Source organism: Ambystoma mexicanum, chromosome 4q, assembly GCF_040938575.1.
Source record: "Ambystoma mexicanum isolate Mex_15411 chromosome 4q, UKY_AmexF1_1, whole genome shotgun sequence".
Lineage (NCBI taxonomy): Eukaryota > Metazoa > Chordata > Amphibia > Caudata > Ambystomatidae > Ambystoma > Ambystoma mexicanum.
This window is the reverse complement of record NC_090928.1, coordinates 109,115,818-109,128,345: the sequence shown is the minus strand read 5'-3', so window position 1 is coordinate 109,128,345 and position 12,528 is coordinate 109,115,818. Positions and strand designations below refer to the sequence as shown.

The 12,528-nt window shown below is 43.7% G+C and overlaps 1 protein-coding gene across 50 annotated transcripts in view; it reads left to right on the top strand.

The window, feature by feature from the left end:
* The window catches only part of TRDN (triadin), a 1,596,486-nt gene that overhangs the window by 855,262 nt on the left and 728,696 nt on the right, over nt 1–12,528 (top strand). For all 50 annotated transcript variants that reach the window (XM_069607588.1, XM_069607568.1, XM_069607599.1 and 47 more), the window contains one exon: nt 3,659–3,703. In XM_069607588.1, coding sequence (XP_069463689.1) covers nt 3,659–3,703 — 45 coding nt within the window. The remainder of the gene's footprint in view (nt 1–3,658; nt 3,704–12,528) is intronic.

The window sequence follows — 12,528 nt, the reverse complement described above, 5'->3', positions numbered from 1 at the left end:
AGAGATGCTGTTCTACTGCACAAAGCACCCGCATACTCCCCTATTCAGTGCCTGCTTGCTGCCAGCTCCTTCATGATCCTACTTGTCCGAACTAAGCCTGATTAGCTTGCATCGGTATCATGTAATAATATCGCCACATATATGGTCGCCGCAAATAATATCACCGGGAAAATGTTGTGGCGATATTATTTGGGTGACCATATATATGGCAACAGGGGCAAAAACAACCATTTTTCGGCGATATTTTTGTATGGCGATATTTTTGTGGCAACATTATTACATGGAACCCTTGCATCCACATTCGACCCCGGGTCTGACTACATCAGCCCGACAAGAACTGATTCCAGGTACTGTTGACTCTGAACTGCCACCTGAGTCCATTCGGACCCTAGAGATTGGTTAGGTCACGATTGATCCTGTATTCAGCAAGATCCTTTGTGTGGTTAGTATTTTAGCTACCACCCCTGGAACCAATCTCAGAGTGCTACTTTCTCCAGCCTGTTGCTTCTCCGCTGTTCTTTTCTTTGGGTTGGGTTTATGTACAGCATTCTCTATTCATTCTACGTGCAGATGGTGTGCTTCATTAAAGTGTTTATATTTTTTTAGAACCTGGATTGGACATTCCCTTTATTTTGGATTGTGATACTGTGTTGTTTGAATCACTACTGGTTCACCTTCACGCCCTTCTTAAGAGCATAGCCTTCCCTCCCTTTGTTACCACAAAAGGCAAAGGAAGTATACCTCTTCATTGTCCCTATTTAACCTTTATGATTGCATTATGTTTTGGTTTGTAGAAGTGTGAGGGCTGAGAGGGCCATTTTAACCCTACTCATCCTTGTACTCCCACGGAGCAGAATCCAATTTGTCACAATGCCCACAAATAGATATGGAACAGATGGCAAAGTTATAAATAGGATTGGGGGTAGGTGGGAATGTGGAGGGTAACTCAGGAATGCCCAAAAGGGAAAGAACAAGAAAAAAGGAATGCAATTGAAGAACAAAATGGGATGAAAAAGAGATTTGGTGAAACATCAACCCGAAATCTCTGCTGTCATTTTCCAGCCACACAACCACCAGGTAGTCAGTCGATGAGACTCTTTACTGAGCATAGGTTTTTGGCCTTTTTACCCATGCTTCTGGGTGAAGCAAATGTGCACTTTACACGTGACTAAGAATTAATGGATTTCAGTGAGTAGTTCAGATTCCTGCTCAATTTGGTCTTGAGCCACATCACCTTTGGATCATTATGAGTATGGCGGTAAGGGTAAAAACATGTGGTACATTAAAGAACACTTGCTTACAAAACACCACATAATTATGAGTTGGAGTTTGTGGTGTGGAGTACATGGAATGTTCTATATGAGTTAAACATGATTCATGCCACTCTAGGGTACTTTCTATGTATCCCAAGATGCCAACAATGCCAACTGATGATTAGGTGGAATTTTAAACATAGGATGTATTCAAAATACCATCTAGTATCTGTTAGCGCCATTTTCTTTATGCCATTGCTTGTCCGCCTCTACTCATCACAAGGATAAGGTTTTTTAAACACCTTTCCACAATGATCAATACAGTTCTAAATGTGTGGGTTAATCCAAACACTTATGAGCATATTTGCATCTTTAGATCCTATTGGATGTTTATTAGCCTGATGCCTCTTCGGGACACTCTGTCCACCTTTAAAGGTTGGGGGCCAAGGGGTTCATATGCTAACACTGACAGTGCAGAACCAGACACACCAACTTTGTTTGCTTGTAAACACTATGAGCCGCATTTCCCCTGCCACAGGCCGGTGACTTTTGTTACTGCGTCCCCCAGACTGGGGGCCACTGAGAGGGCCCTTTGAACCCACCATGCCCCATCTTTTAGGGTACATTGAGTGCATTGAATGTGTGCCATCTCTTGGGGAAGTGGGGGCTATCATTCTTCTCCCAAGGAGATTCTTTGCATGATTGCAGGTTTAATCAATTCCTCCATGGGTGCAGTAGATGAGTTTCCCTCATTTGCATGCACAGGATAGCACTCCCCTTTTTCAACCTTAACCCCGAACAAAGGTGAACATGTATATTGTATCACATGAGTGGCCTTGTTGCCCCCTGCAGTGCAAACAGTGCCACATGCCTTTCCGCTGAGCAGACATTTCAAGCAGTGCCAGTAATCCAAGATTAGACTGTGGATGCGGGTGCAAGCTCATGCATTGTGCCTTTAAATGCAGGTGCAAGCTCATGCAAGTGCAGGTGCAAGCTCATGCAACTTCAGTGCAGGTTTGCACATCTCTGTTGTCCATTACTTGATCAGCAAAGGGGAGCAGTAAACATATATTTAGACGGAGTATTTGAATGTTTTGGATTGACATTAAAGATGCACATGCACAGATTCGTAAAGACTACAGCCAGTCTCAGTGAGGAAGCTTGCATGGCCACCGTATGTCCTCCCCAGAGTGCCCATCAGCCAGTCACAGTGAGGAAGCTTGCGCCATGTCCTCCCCAGAGTGCCCATCAGCCAGTCACAGTGAGGAAGCTTGCATGGCCACCGTATGTCCTCCCCAGTGTGCCCATCAGCCAGTCACAGTGAGGAAGCTTGCATGGCCACCGTATGTCCTCCCCAGAGTGCCCATCAGCCAGTCTCAGTGAGGAAGCTTGCATGGCCACCGCATGTCCTCACCAGAGTGCCCATCAGCCAGTCTCAGTGAGGAAGCTTGCATGGCCACCGCATGTCCTCACCAGAGTGCCCATCAGCCAGTCTCAGTGAGGAAGCTTGCATGGCCACCGCATGTCCTCCCCAGTGTGCCCATCAGCCAGTCACAGTGAGGAAGCTTGCATGGCCACCGCATGTCCTCCCCAGTGTGCCCATCAGCCAGTCACAGTGAGGAAGCTTGCATGGCCACCGAATGTCCTCACCAGAGTGCCCATCAGCCAGTCTCAGTGAGGAAGCTTGCATGGCCACCGCATGTCCTCCCCAGAGTGCCCATCAGCCAGTCACAGTGAGGATGCTTGCATGGCCACCGTATGTCCTCCCCAGAGTGCCCATCAGCCAGTCACAGTGAGGAAGCTTGCATGGCCACCGTATGTCCTCCCCAGTGTGCCCATCAGCCAGTCACAGTGAGGAAGCTTGCATGGCCACCGTATGTCCTCCCCAGTGTGCCCATCAGCCAGTCACAGTGTGGAAGCTTGCATGGCCACCGTATGTCCTCCACAGAGTGCCCATCAGCCAGTCACAGTGAGGAAGCTTGCGTGGCCACAGTATGTCCTTGCGGGCTTGCCCAGCAAAAGAGGGACCTCCATTTACTACTGTAAGTAAAGACATAAGCCAATCACGGTGAGGAGGCTTGCATGGCCACTACGTGTCGTCCAAAGCGTTCACAGCGAAATAGTGAACTTCAATTGCTAGTGATGTTCACATCCCACTTCTGTTAATTAAATATAACAGATGAACAGAACCACTTGTCAAGAATACTCATCTTATTTTACAGAAGATTACTTTATGTCGTCCTGCTTAGCCAAAGAGTACTGTAGTGGCAGTTTCTTGAACACAGCCGCGCATTCAGCATTTGCCAATCATTTGTGAAAGTGATCCAAGCATGCCTCTGTTTTGCGTGTCAATTTGTTTCAAATAGGCATTTTATTCAGCAGTGATTCTTAATATTCAATTTCAGAACCTGAACCAGCTAAAGAGGATTCCAAACGACAAGAGGGAAGAGGTGAGCACTGCCTATCTAACAATATTATAAAAGGCCAAATGTATGTTTATCCCTGTATGTTTGTTCGATGCCGTAGCTTCGCCTGTTGTCATCGCGAGAGGGAGCTGTTGGCTTAGGATATGTAGTGGTCCTACTGTGTCAATGAAAACCTGCACTTTGGCCCGTGTACACGGGCCTGTAGACTAGTATGATGTAATAACCGGGTGTCAATTCACATCTGTTTCATTATCGTGCTGTTGGCCCTTGACAGCACTTTGCGCATCTTTTAAACCTTTGCCTTCACGACTGCTTGTCCTGAGGTATTTGCTCTCCAACTGCCGCTTCAGTGAGTAGAAGATTTAACATCGCATGAGCGGAATTCCTCATAAATGGGTCCATGTAAGGTAACAATGGCTGCAGTCAAAAAGCACATTCTTTGAATGTTCCTTGCATTAGGGTATTGGACTAGGACTACAGGGATCATTTCCGTGGTGCAAAAATGCATTGAAAGAATACTTGTTGGTTCCAGAGCAATGTTTGTTCTTGTGCTAATTGCACCAGCTCTGATGCAGTTTCTGTAAAACCGCCCACTGAGCCCCTGCCCCGAATGCGTCACATATCTCTTGCATTACACTTATTTGTGGTAAAGACCAAAGGGATGTTATAAACAATGTAATGCATCTCAAAGTAACGAGCTTACAAGTTTTCAAGGGCAACATAGAAGAGTGTAAAGTGTGGTACCAAGCCGAGCCACAATCTGTTAACACAAAGCAGGTCGAGGCCACCACAGAGAGCTGTGGGTGTTGTTTTATTCCAATGCGTACATTGCACTCAGGGGGCATGTTATGTCTGCACGTTTCCGCTGTGCAACTGTAGTCACTTGCATTATGAAGTACAAAACAAAGGTATCAATGCAGATGTACTTTCCTCTATGTCTTGCGTTTGGCCTTCGTATTGCAAATTGAGTAAATGCCGCCTGCCTTCATAGTCGTGCATGTCTTCTTTAACCCCTTAAGTGCCAGGCTATAATGCAAGTCTATGCAAAAAGAAGGAGCATACTCATCCTCGGCATTTCCTTAATCGATAGTAGCCAACCTTATAACTGTTCATCTCTACGAGCTCTACCTGCTATTATCATTAGAACATGAGCGGGCAGCCTCTGCACGGATGTATGTCCTCCAAAATCAAAAGTGTGATGCAAGCGCGGACACATGCAACTGTGATGCAAGAATCAGGGAAATGCGCAGAGCAGTTACCCCACTCTGCATCCCACCCCATGCAGGGAATCCAATCCACATCATCAGGAAGGCAGTACAACACAGGGGCAGTAAGGGTCGGATTCGCAGAGCGTTTTCCAATGGGATTGCACCATTATAAAACGCCTCTGTGAGCCAGGCCCTTGGTCTCCACACGTTTCCCTTCAATGTGCCAGTTGCCATGGGAATCAACATGGGCGTGTAGCTGTACATGGAGCTCCCAGTGAAGTTGCTGAGGAATAGGAAAGGGAACACAATGCAGGTGTGGCCGCCCCTTAAGGTTGCAGTGTGCACTAAATACATGTTCTGTATATATGAGAAGTAACACTTTCGCCTCTAACACCATATATCAGCGATTCTCCCTAGCAGAAAATGAACTAACTGGGTGATCTCCATGTCACCACTAAAAGAAAGTAAGGCTCATTGGAGTAAAGTGGTAAGGATCATTGGAGTTAAGCGATGTTTCAAGAATCACATAATGTGATGAAGTCGGTGTTTGATCAATGGTTTACTTGTTCCACAATTTACAATTTAAGCAACAATAGACTGCGTGCTCATGGTCCTATATCTACTTTTAGAAGTAACATATAAGTCTTTCTGCAAAATGTTCGCTCAAGGGATAAAGTAGTAACCTCTCTGCTCAAAAAAACCTAACTCGCAAAGTAGCAAATCACATGATAAAGTGACCTGACAACATATCATCAATCTTTATGGCAGGTTTTCAACAAAACAAGTATGAGCGAACTTAAAATTTGGGAAGCACACAACAGAAAGTGCATCTCTGGCATGCACAGCATTTGGTGCAACAAAGAATTGCATGTGTGTTCTGTTCTCCATGATTCAATGTCAAATGCATGAAAGGGAAACACTAATATTATCCTTATATCTGAAAAACGGCCTAGTTGTACATCAATTTTGTCCGTGTCTGTAATTGTCAGACTCACTTTCCAGCCATCTCTCAGCCTGATCCTGACAGTCACAATACTGAATCCCTCAAATCATCACCCTGACACCGTCTTCCAATCTGTCCTATTGATTTTCCGCTAGCAGTGGTACCGGAATCATGACCAATAACCTCTGCCTTCCCAGTCATAGTAGTAGGATAGAGATACTGAATCTGCAATTGTTCAACACAAATCTAGAAATGTCTCTCTGCTCCAGCTTCATTCATTATATTGCCAGCAAGAAACAGGTGCTGGTGTTGCTCATGAAATAACACAGTTCACTTGACAGACTAGCACAGGCTGCCAGCAAATAGTTTTTCCTGCTGTGCTCTCACCTCGCCCTAATCTTGAAATGTTCTGGTAAATTGACCACACACGAATTGTGCGCACACCCACACACTGGCCCCCCCACACACACACAAACACACACACACACAAACACACACACACACTGCACTGCTCTCCCGGCAACATTTCACATTGTATATAAATGTGTTTTGCCAGTGAGGCAGACGTATCTGATAAGATATGATGTGGCATTTATAACGTGCCTGTACCCAAGTGTTTCTAGGCATAACAAGACAAGGAGGGGGAAACAAGGGAGGACAAAATAACGATCTTACCAGGTCTTGTGTCATTGAGATCATGCAAGTGTGGGGAAGAGGGAAGGGGAGAAGTGCCAGGGGGGAAGCGAAGGGGGAAGTGCATTTAACTCATAAGGGCAGCCTGCGGGTGGCTCATAAGTGCAGAGAGGAGGGTTGTAGGGTTGCCGATACAGTCCCTGAAGTGCTGGAGAGCCCGGAGGCAGTGCGAGGACAACTGGACATGCAGGAGCCTGGGCCCGAGTTCAGCGGGCGACCAGGTGACCAGTGCGCGGAGCTGTCGGGTGCATCAGCAGGGGAGAGGACGTGTATGAGTATACATGCATATGCCAGTGCATAAGTGCACTCTGTCATAATCTAGACTGTCTACCAGTATCTCAATTTGTTAAAAACAATTCACAATCATTTGAAATTGCTAAACAAATCCAGGACAGTTATAAACACAGATAAAACAGCCCACATTGCTCAGAAAGGAGTGCCTTTCCAGCACTGGCTGAATGCAGAATACACCTGCCAAGAAGTGTGTAATATATATATATATATATGTATATTTTGAAGGAAAAAGCTTTTGTTGCAGGGATGTTAAGATGAGACCTTAACAGAACAAAAACCCTGAAATTCAGCTAAAACTGCATTACCTTTGTGCCCCCGATGCAGCCGTGCATCGTGCAGCCGATCGGCACAATTAGGACATCACAGATCACATCACTGATGAGATCACTAATTACATTACAACAGTAACTGGCATTAAGCATGGCCTTCTAGTGTTTCTAGGCATAACAAGACAAGGAGGGGGAAACAAGGGAGGACAGAATAACGATCTTACCAGGTCTTGTGTCATTGAGATCATGCAAGTGTGGGGAAGAGGGAAGGGGAGAAGTGCCAGGGGGGAAGCGAAGGGGGAAGTGCATTTAACTCATAAGGGCAGCCTGCGGGTGGCTCATAAGTGCAGAGAGAAGGGTTGTAGGGTTGCCGATACAGTCCCTGAAGTGCTGGAGAGCCCGGAGGCAGTGCGAGGACAACTGGACATGCAGGAGCCAGGGCCCGAGTTCAGCGGGCGACCAGGTGACCAGTGCGCGGAGCTGTCGGGTGCATCAGCAGGGGAGAGGACGTGTATGAGTATACATGCATATGCCAGTGCATAAGTGCACTCTGTCATAATCTAGACTGTCTACTAGTATCTCAATTTGTTAAAAACAATTCACAATCATTTGAAATTGCTAAACAAATCCAGGAGACAGTTATAAACACAGATAAAACAGCCCACATTGCTCAGAAAGGAGTGCCTTTCCAGCACTGGCTGAATGCAGAATACACCTGCCAAGAAGTGTGTAATATATATATATATATATATATATATATATATATACATATATATATACATATATATATATCAGGAAAACTAGAGGAAACAGGGCGGACCGCACTCGCCGTGAATCTAGGGAGGGTCCTACAATCCCGTGGCAGGAGAGGACCCAAGTAAAGAATGCAGAGCTCACACGTGAAAGATTAGGTAGTAGTTTTAATAATTAAAAAAGTGGACAAAGCCTGCACGAAGTGTACAGGACAAAATAGGGGGGGGGGGAAACAGCAGGACAGACAAAAGCAGGACGCCTGGTAAACGGCCCAACCACAACGCGTTTCGCGCTCAACTGAGCGCTTGATCACGTGGCACCACAGAATGGAGAGACACAAATAGCAGTTGCATGTAGTCCATCATCTATGTTAATTGGAGGAAGGTACTCTGGAAGACCGTAATGATGGCGGCCATATTTGAACGGAAAATCAACATGGGCCTGCAATGAAATGCATATAGTGTCCTGAGAAAAACTACAGAAACACAGTAAAAGATAAAGTGCCATAGAGTCTTCCAATGAACCTAAAAATCCAATATGAGATTCCAATGGATAGGACTGAATATTGTATAAGGAAATAATTTAAAAATTTGCCAGGCAAAGATATATGTAAGATAGCATACATTGCAGCTCATTAGTCTAGATAGACTGTTCAAAAGGCTCAGTGCCAGAATACAAAGCCAAAAACAGCTTTAAAAGCTATGATTGTAACATGTAAAGCAGCAATAAATATATCATATTAATACATAAATATTGTACATTTTGACCAAAATCAACATAAAGTGCAAATGCAAGTTAATGAAGAGCAGCATGTAAAGATGTGCAAAAAGGCAAGATCACATAGGCCCTGATGGCATAAAGTGCAAGTGCAAGTCAGTTAACAAGCAACATAAAAATTATACATATAGGCAGATGAAAATACCATAATAAAAGCTAGTCAGCATTAGGGCTATGTTATAAAACGGTGGTGCAACAAGCAATATACCATATTGATGTAGGCAGAAATGCGCATTTGGGCCCAAGATGACATAAAGTGCAAGTGCAAGTTGGTCAGAGATGGCATGAATACATGTGCAAAGAGGCAAGATCACAAAAGCATTGGCAGCAAAAAGTGCAAGTGCTGATCAATTAGTAGGCAGCATAAACATTATGCAAGCCAACTAGAATGTGTAAGCACATATGATTAACAGCAATTTAAGACATTTAACTGGGAAATGATATCACAGCTGAGGCAATGAGCATTTATATAAGGCTGGCATGATACCCAAATTAGAGCGGGTGAGGTTGAAATAATAGTAATAATCTTAACAAAACCAGATAGCCACAATGGAAAAGGTGTTGAAGAACACCAAAAGTTGGACATGCAGGACTACAACAAAGAATATATAGACATGAGAAGTGTCAAATGTGCAATAAGGTTGCAAAAATAATAACAATAATAACAGCCAGGAAAATACAACAGCACGGATAGCCTATCTTATTGGTGAAACTCTAAAATTCAAAGAGAAAAAAGAATCCAAAGAGAGAAATAGGGGGGAGGAAAAGAACAATGGTAGTAAATATAAGGAATATAATCAACTAATCAGAGTAGACGCTGGAATACATCAGTGATATAGGAAACAACAATCGTAAGTAGATAAATCGCACATGATGGGACCTACGTACCTATAAATGTATGAAGCTCCTCGTCAAGATTATGGCCAATAGGAAACTTAGTGTCGAAATCCAGAATATATCTGGTTTCTAGCTGTCTCAGTTTAAGTACACGATTCCCACCTCTGGGGTGAATTGGAATGTGCGCCACTGCAAAGAATTTGAGAAGGGAGTGATCATTATTGTGCTTTTCTTTGAAGTGCTTGGCCATAGGATATGCGGGATCAGAGTTTTTGATGGCCCTAAGGTGCTGTAATATTCTAAGCTTGAGCTTGCATGTAGTACTCCCGACATACCATCTCATGCAAGGACATGAGAGCACATAGACCACAAAAGTGGTATCACAATTCATTGAGTATCTAATGGGCTGATGACATTGGGTGACCGGATGCAAGAAGGATTTGCATGAAATAGCATGAATGCAGGCCTTGCATTTGCAACATTTAGAAAATCCTATTGGGGATTCCATCAACGATTTCATATAAGGTGGATTGGTATTAATGGGTGACAAGAAGCTGGAAACCAATTTGTCCCTAAGTGAGGGTACACGTTTATATGTGATGGTAGGACGTTTAGAGAGAAGAGGACCGAGATCCTTGTCAATGATGAGAATTCGCCAATGACGTTCTATAATTTTGCGAACATGATTAGATGCATTGTCAAATGTGACAATCAGGCGGGGGTCATCATTGACAGTAGTTTTGACGGGCTTGATACTGTATAGTAGGTAATCCCTAGAAAGTCCACGTACCTTAGTATAAGCCTGTTCTATAATTCTGCGCTCATAGCCTTGCTTGATAAAATCCTTAGCCGCCTGGGCACAATGATAATCAAAAGATACTAGATCTGTGCAGTTCCTGCGATATCTAATGAATTCCCCATACGGAATACTGCGTTTGCATGATGTAGGATGACAGCTGGTGGCATGTAAGGGCAGGCCAGTATTAGTAGGTTTTTTGTGTAATGCTGTGCATAAACCGGTTCTCTCAAGGGTCACCACTACATCGAGGTAGACAATTTTGGTCGTACTGTTGCATTCTGTGAAACTCAAATTGGACATGTTGGTATTTAATAATTTCACAAATGATAGCCATTCAACCTTAGTACCCTTCCATATAACGAAAACATCGTCAATATATCGCCACCATGCAACAATATGTGTGGCAAAACTCGATGTAAGTAGATCGCTTAAGAAAGTGGCCTCCCACCATCCCATTGTTAAGTTGGCATAGGACGGGGCAAAAGTACTACCCATGGCGGTGCCTCTTACTTGGCGAAAAAAAGAACCCTCAAATAAGAAAATATTGTTATTGAGGCAGAAAGAGAGCATTTCAATGATCATGGAACTATGGCTGTAGAAATTCAATGAGCGAGTATCAAGAAAATATTTACAAGCATCCATACCAACTTGATGGTCAATGGAGGTGTAAAGAGAGACAACATCAAGGGTTGCTAACAGTAAGCCCTCCTCCCAGGGTATATTAGAGATGTGTTGTAAAAAATCTTTGGTGTCCCGTAAATACGAGGGTAGAACTGACACAAGAGGAGATAAGGTTTCATCAATGAATTGAGCCAGATGTTCAAGGAGAGAACCGCACAAGGTAACAATAGGCCTGCCTGGTGGATGTGCAAGAGATTTATGTGTTTTTGGTAAAAAGTAGATTGTCGGTATGGTAAAACAAGATGGAACTAAAAATTTAGCAAGATCATCATCAATGAGACCAATTTCAACCCACTTAGCACATAGATCCTTAAGTTCAGACTGTATCTCATCGAAAGGATTTTTCGAGAGTTGGGCATAGCACAGTCGATCTTTGAGTTGGCGATTATATATGTATATTTTGAAGGAAAAAGCTTTTGTTGCAGGGATGTTAAGATGAGACCTTAACAGAACAAAAACCATGAAATTCAGCTAAAACTGCATTACCTTTGTGCCCCGTGTTGTGCAGCCTATCGGCACAATTAGGACATCACAGATCACATCACTGATGAGATCACTAATTACATTACAACAGTAACTGGCATTAAGCATGGCCTTCAGCCATGGTCAGTGTGCATGGCCAAATATATTTTAACACATGAATGGGTACCGGTCAGCCGTCAGCTATGGACCGTGGTCACAACCTTCACACACGTGCACTGAATATTTTAAAACACAACCATAGACTTTGGCCTTTATCAGTGGAGTGATTACCAAAACCAGGTAAATTCCCAAGCTTTTTTTCTCAGGGGATCAGAACTCAAAGGGAATTCATTCAAATAAGAAAAAACAGAGGGTGAGTCTGATTACCCCTCTTTCCGTTGCCCTGATGTGTCAGCGTGACGCTCAATGACAGACTAAACACATCCCATTTTACAACTAAAGGACATCATGAACCCAATACAGGCACCGAATTTAGAAAAAATAAATTCACTTTTAATATTTGTGTGGATAAAACAAAGGACGACAAATGCCCTACAGACAGCATTACACGATTAAACAATTAAACGAGACATAGTTTGCTATAAAAAAAAACCTTGTTTCACCATGACAAAGCAAGGTACAAATGTACTCATGGAACACAGGGGTGCAAACAAACACAAAAGTGCTTTGTTAGTATATGAATCCCACAGTTAAACCATGAGGGTATTGCAGATAGATGTCAACATGTTTCGGCTGTTTTTTTGTTTCAGACACTATCTCTAGTGTCTTAGATCTCTTTTCTTAGGCCATCTTCAGGACGCGATTCCTTCAAAAGGTCAACAAAGACTTTATACCCCAGAGTTGATCAGAATGACCACTTTCCCACTCTGATGGCAAAGGACTACAATGCAAGATAAGGGATAATATTTGCCCTATTTAAAGTGGGTGGTTTAATCACACCCTGTGCGTTTTTCCCTGCTGTCTCCCATGCTCGGTTTCAGGAGGCAACGGAAAGAGGGGTAATCAGACTCACCCTCTGTTTTTTCTTTATCAGTGGATACAGCTTTCAACCGTGTCCACTGCATATTACATGCACTGATCAGGCACTGGCCATGGACTTTAGCACAATACTG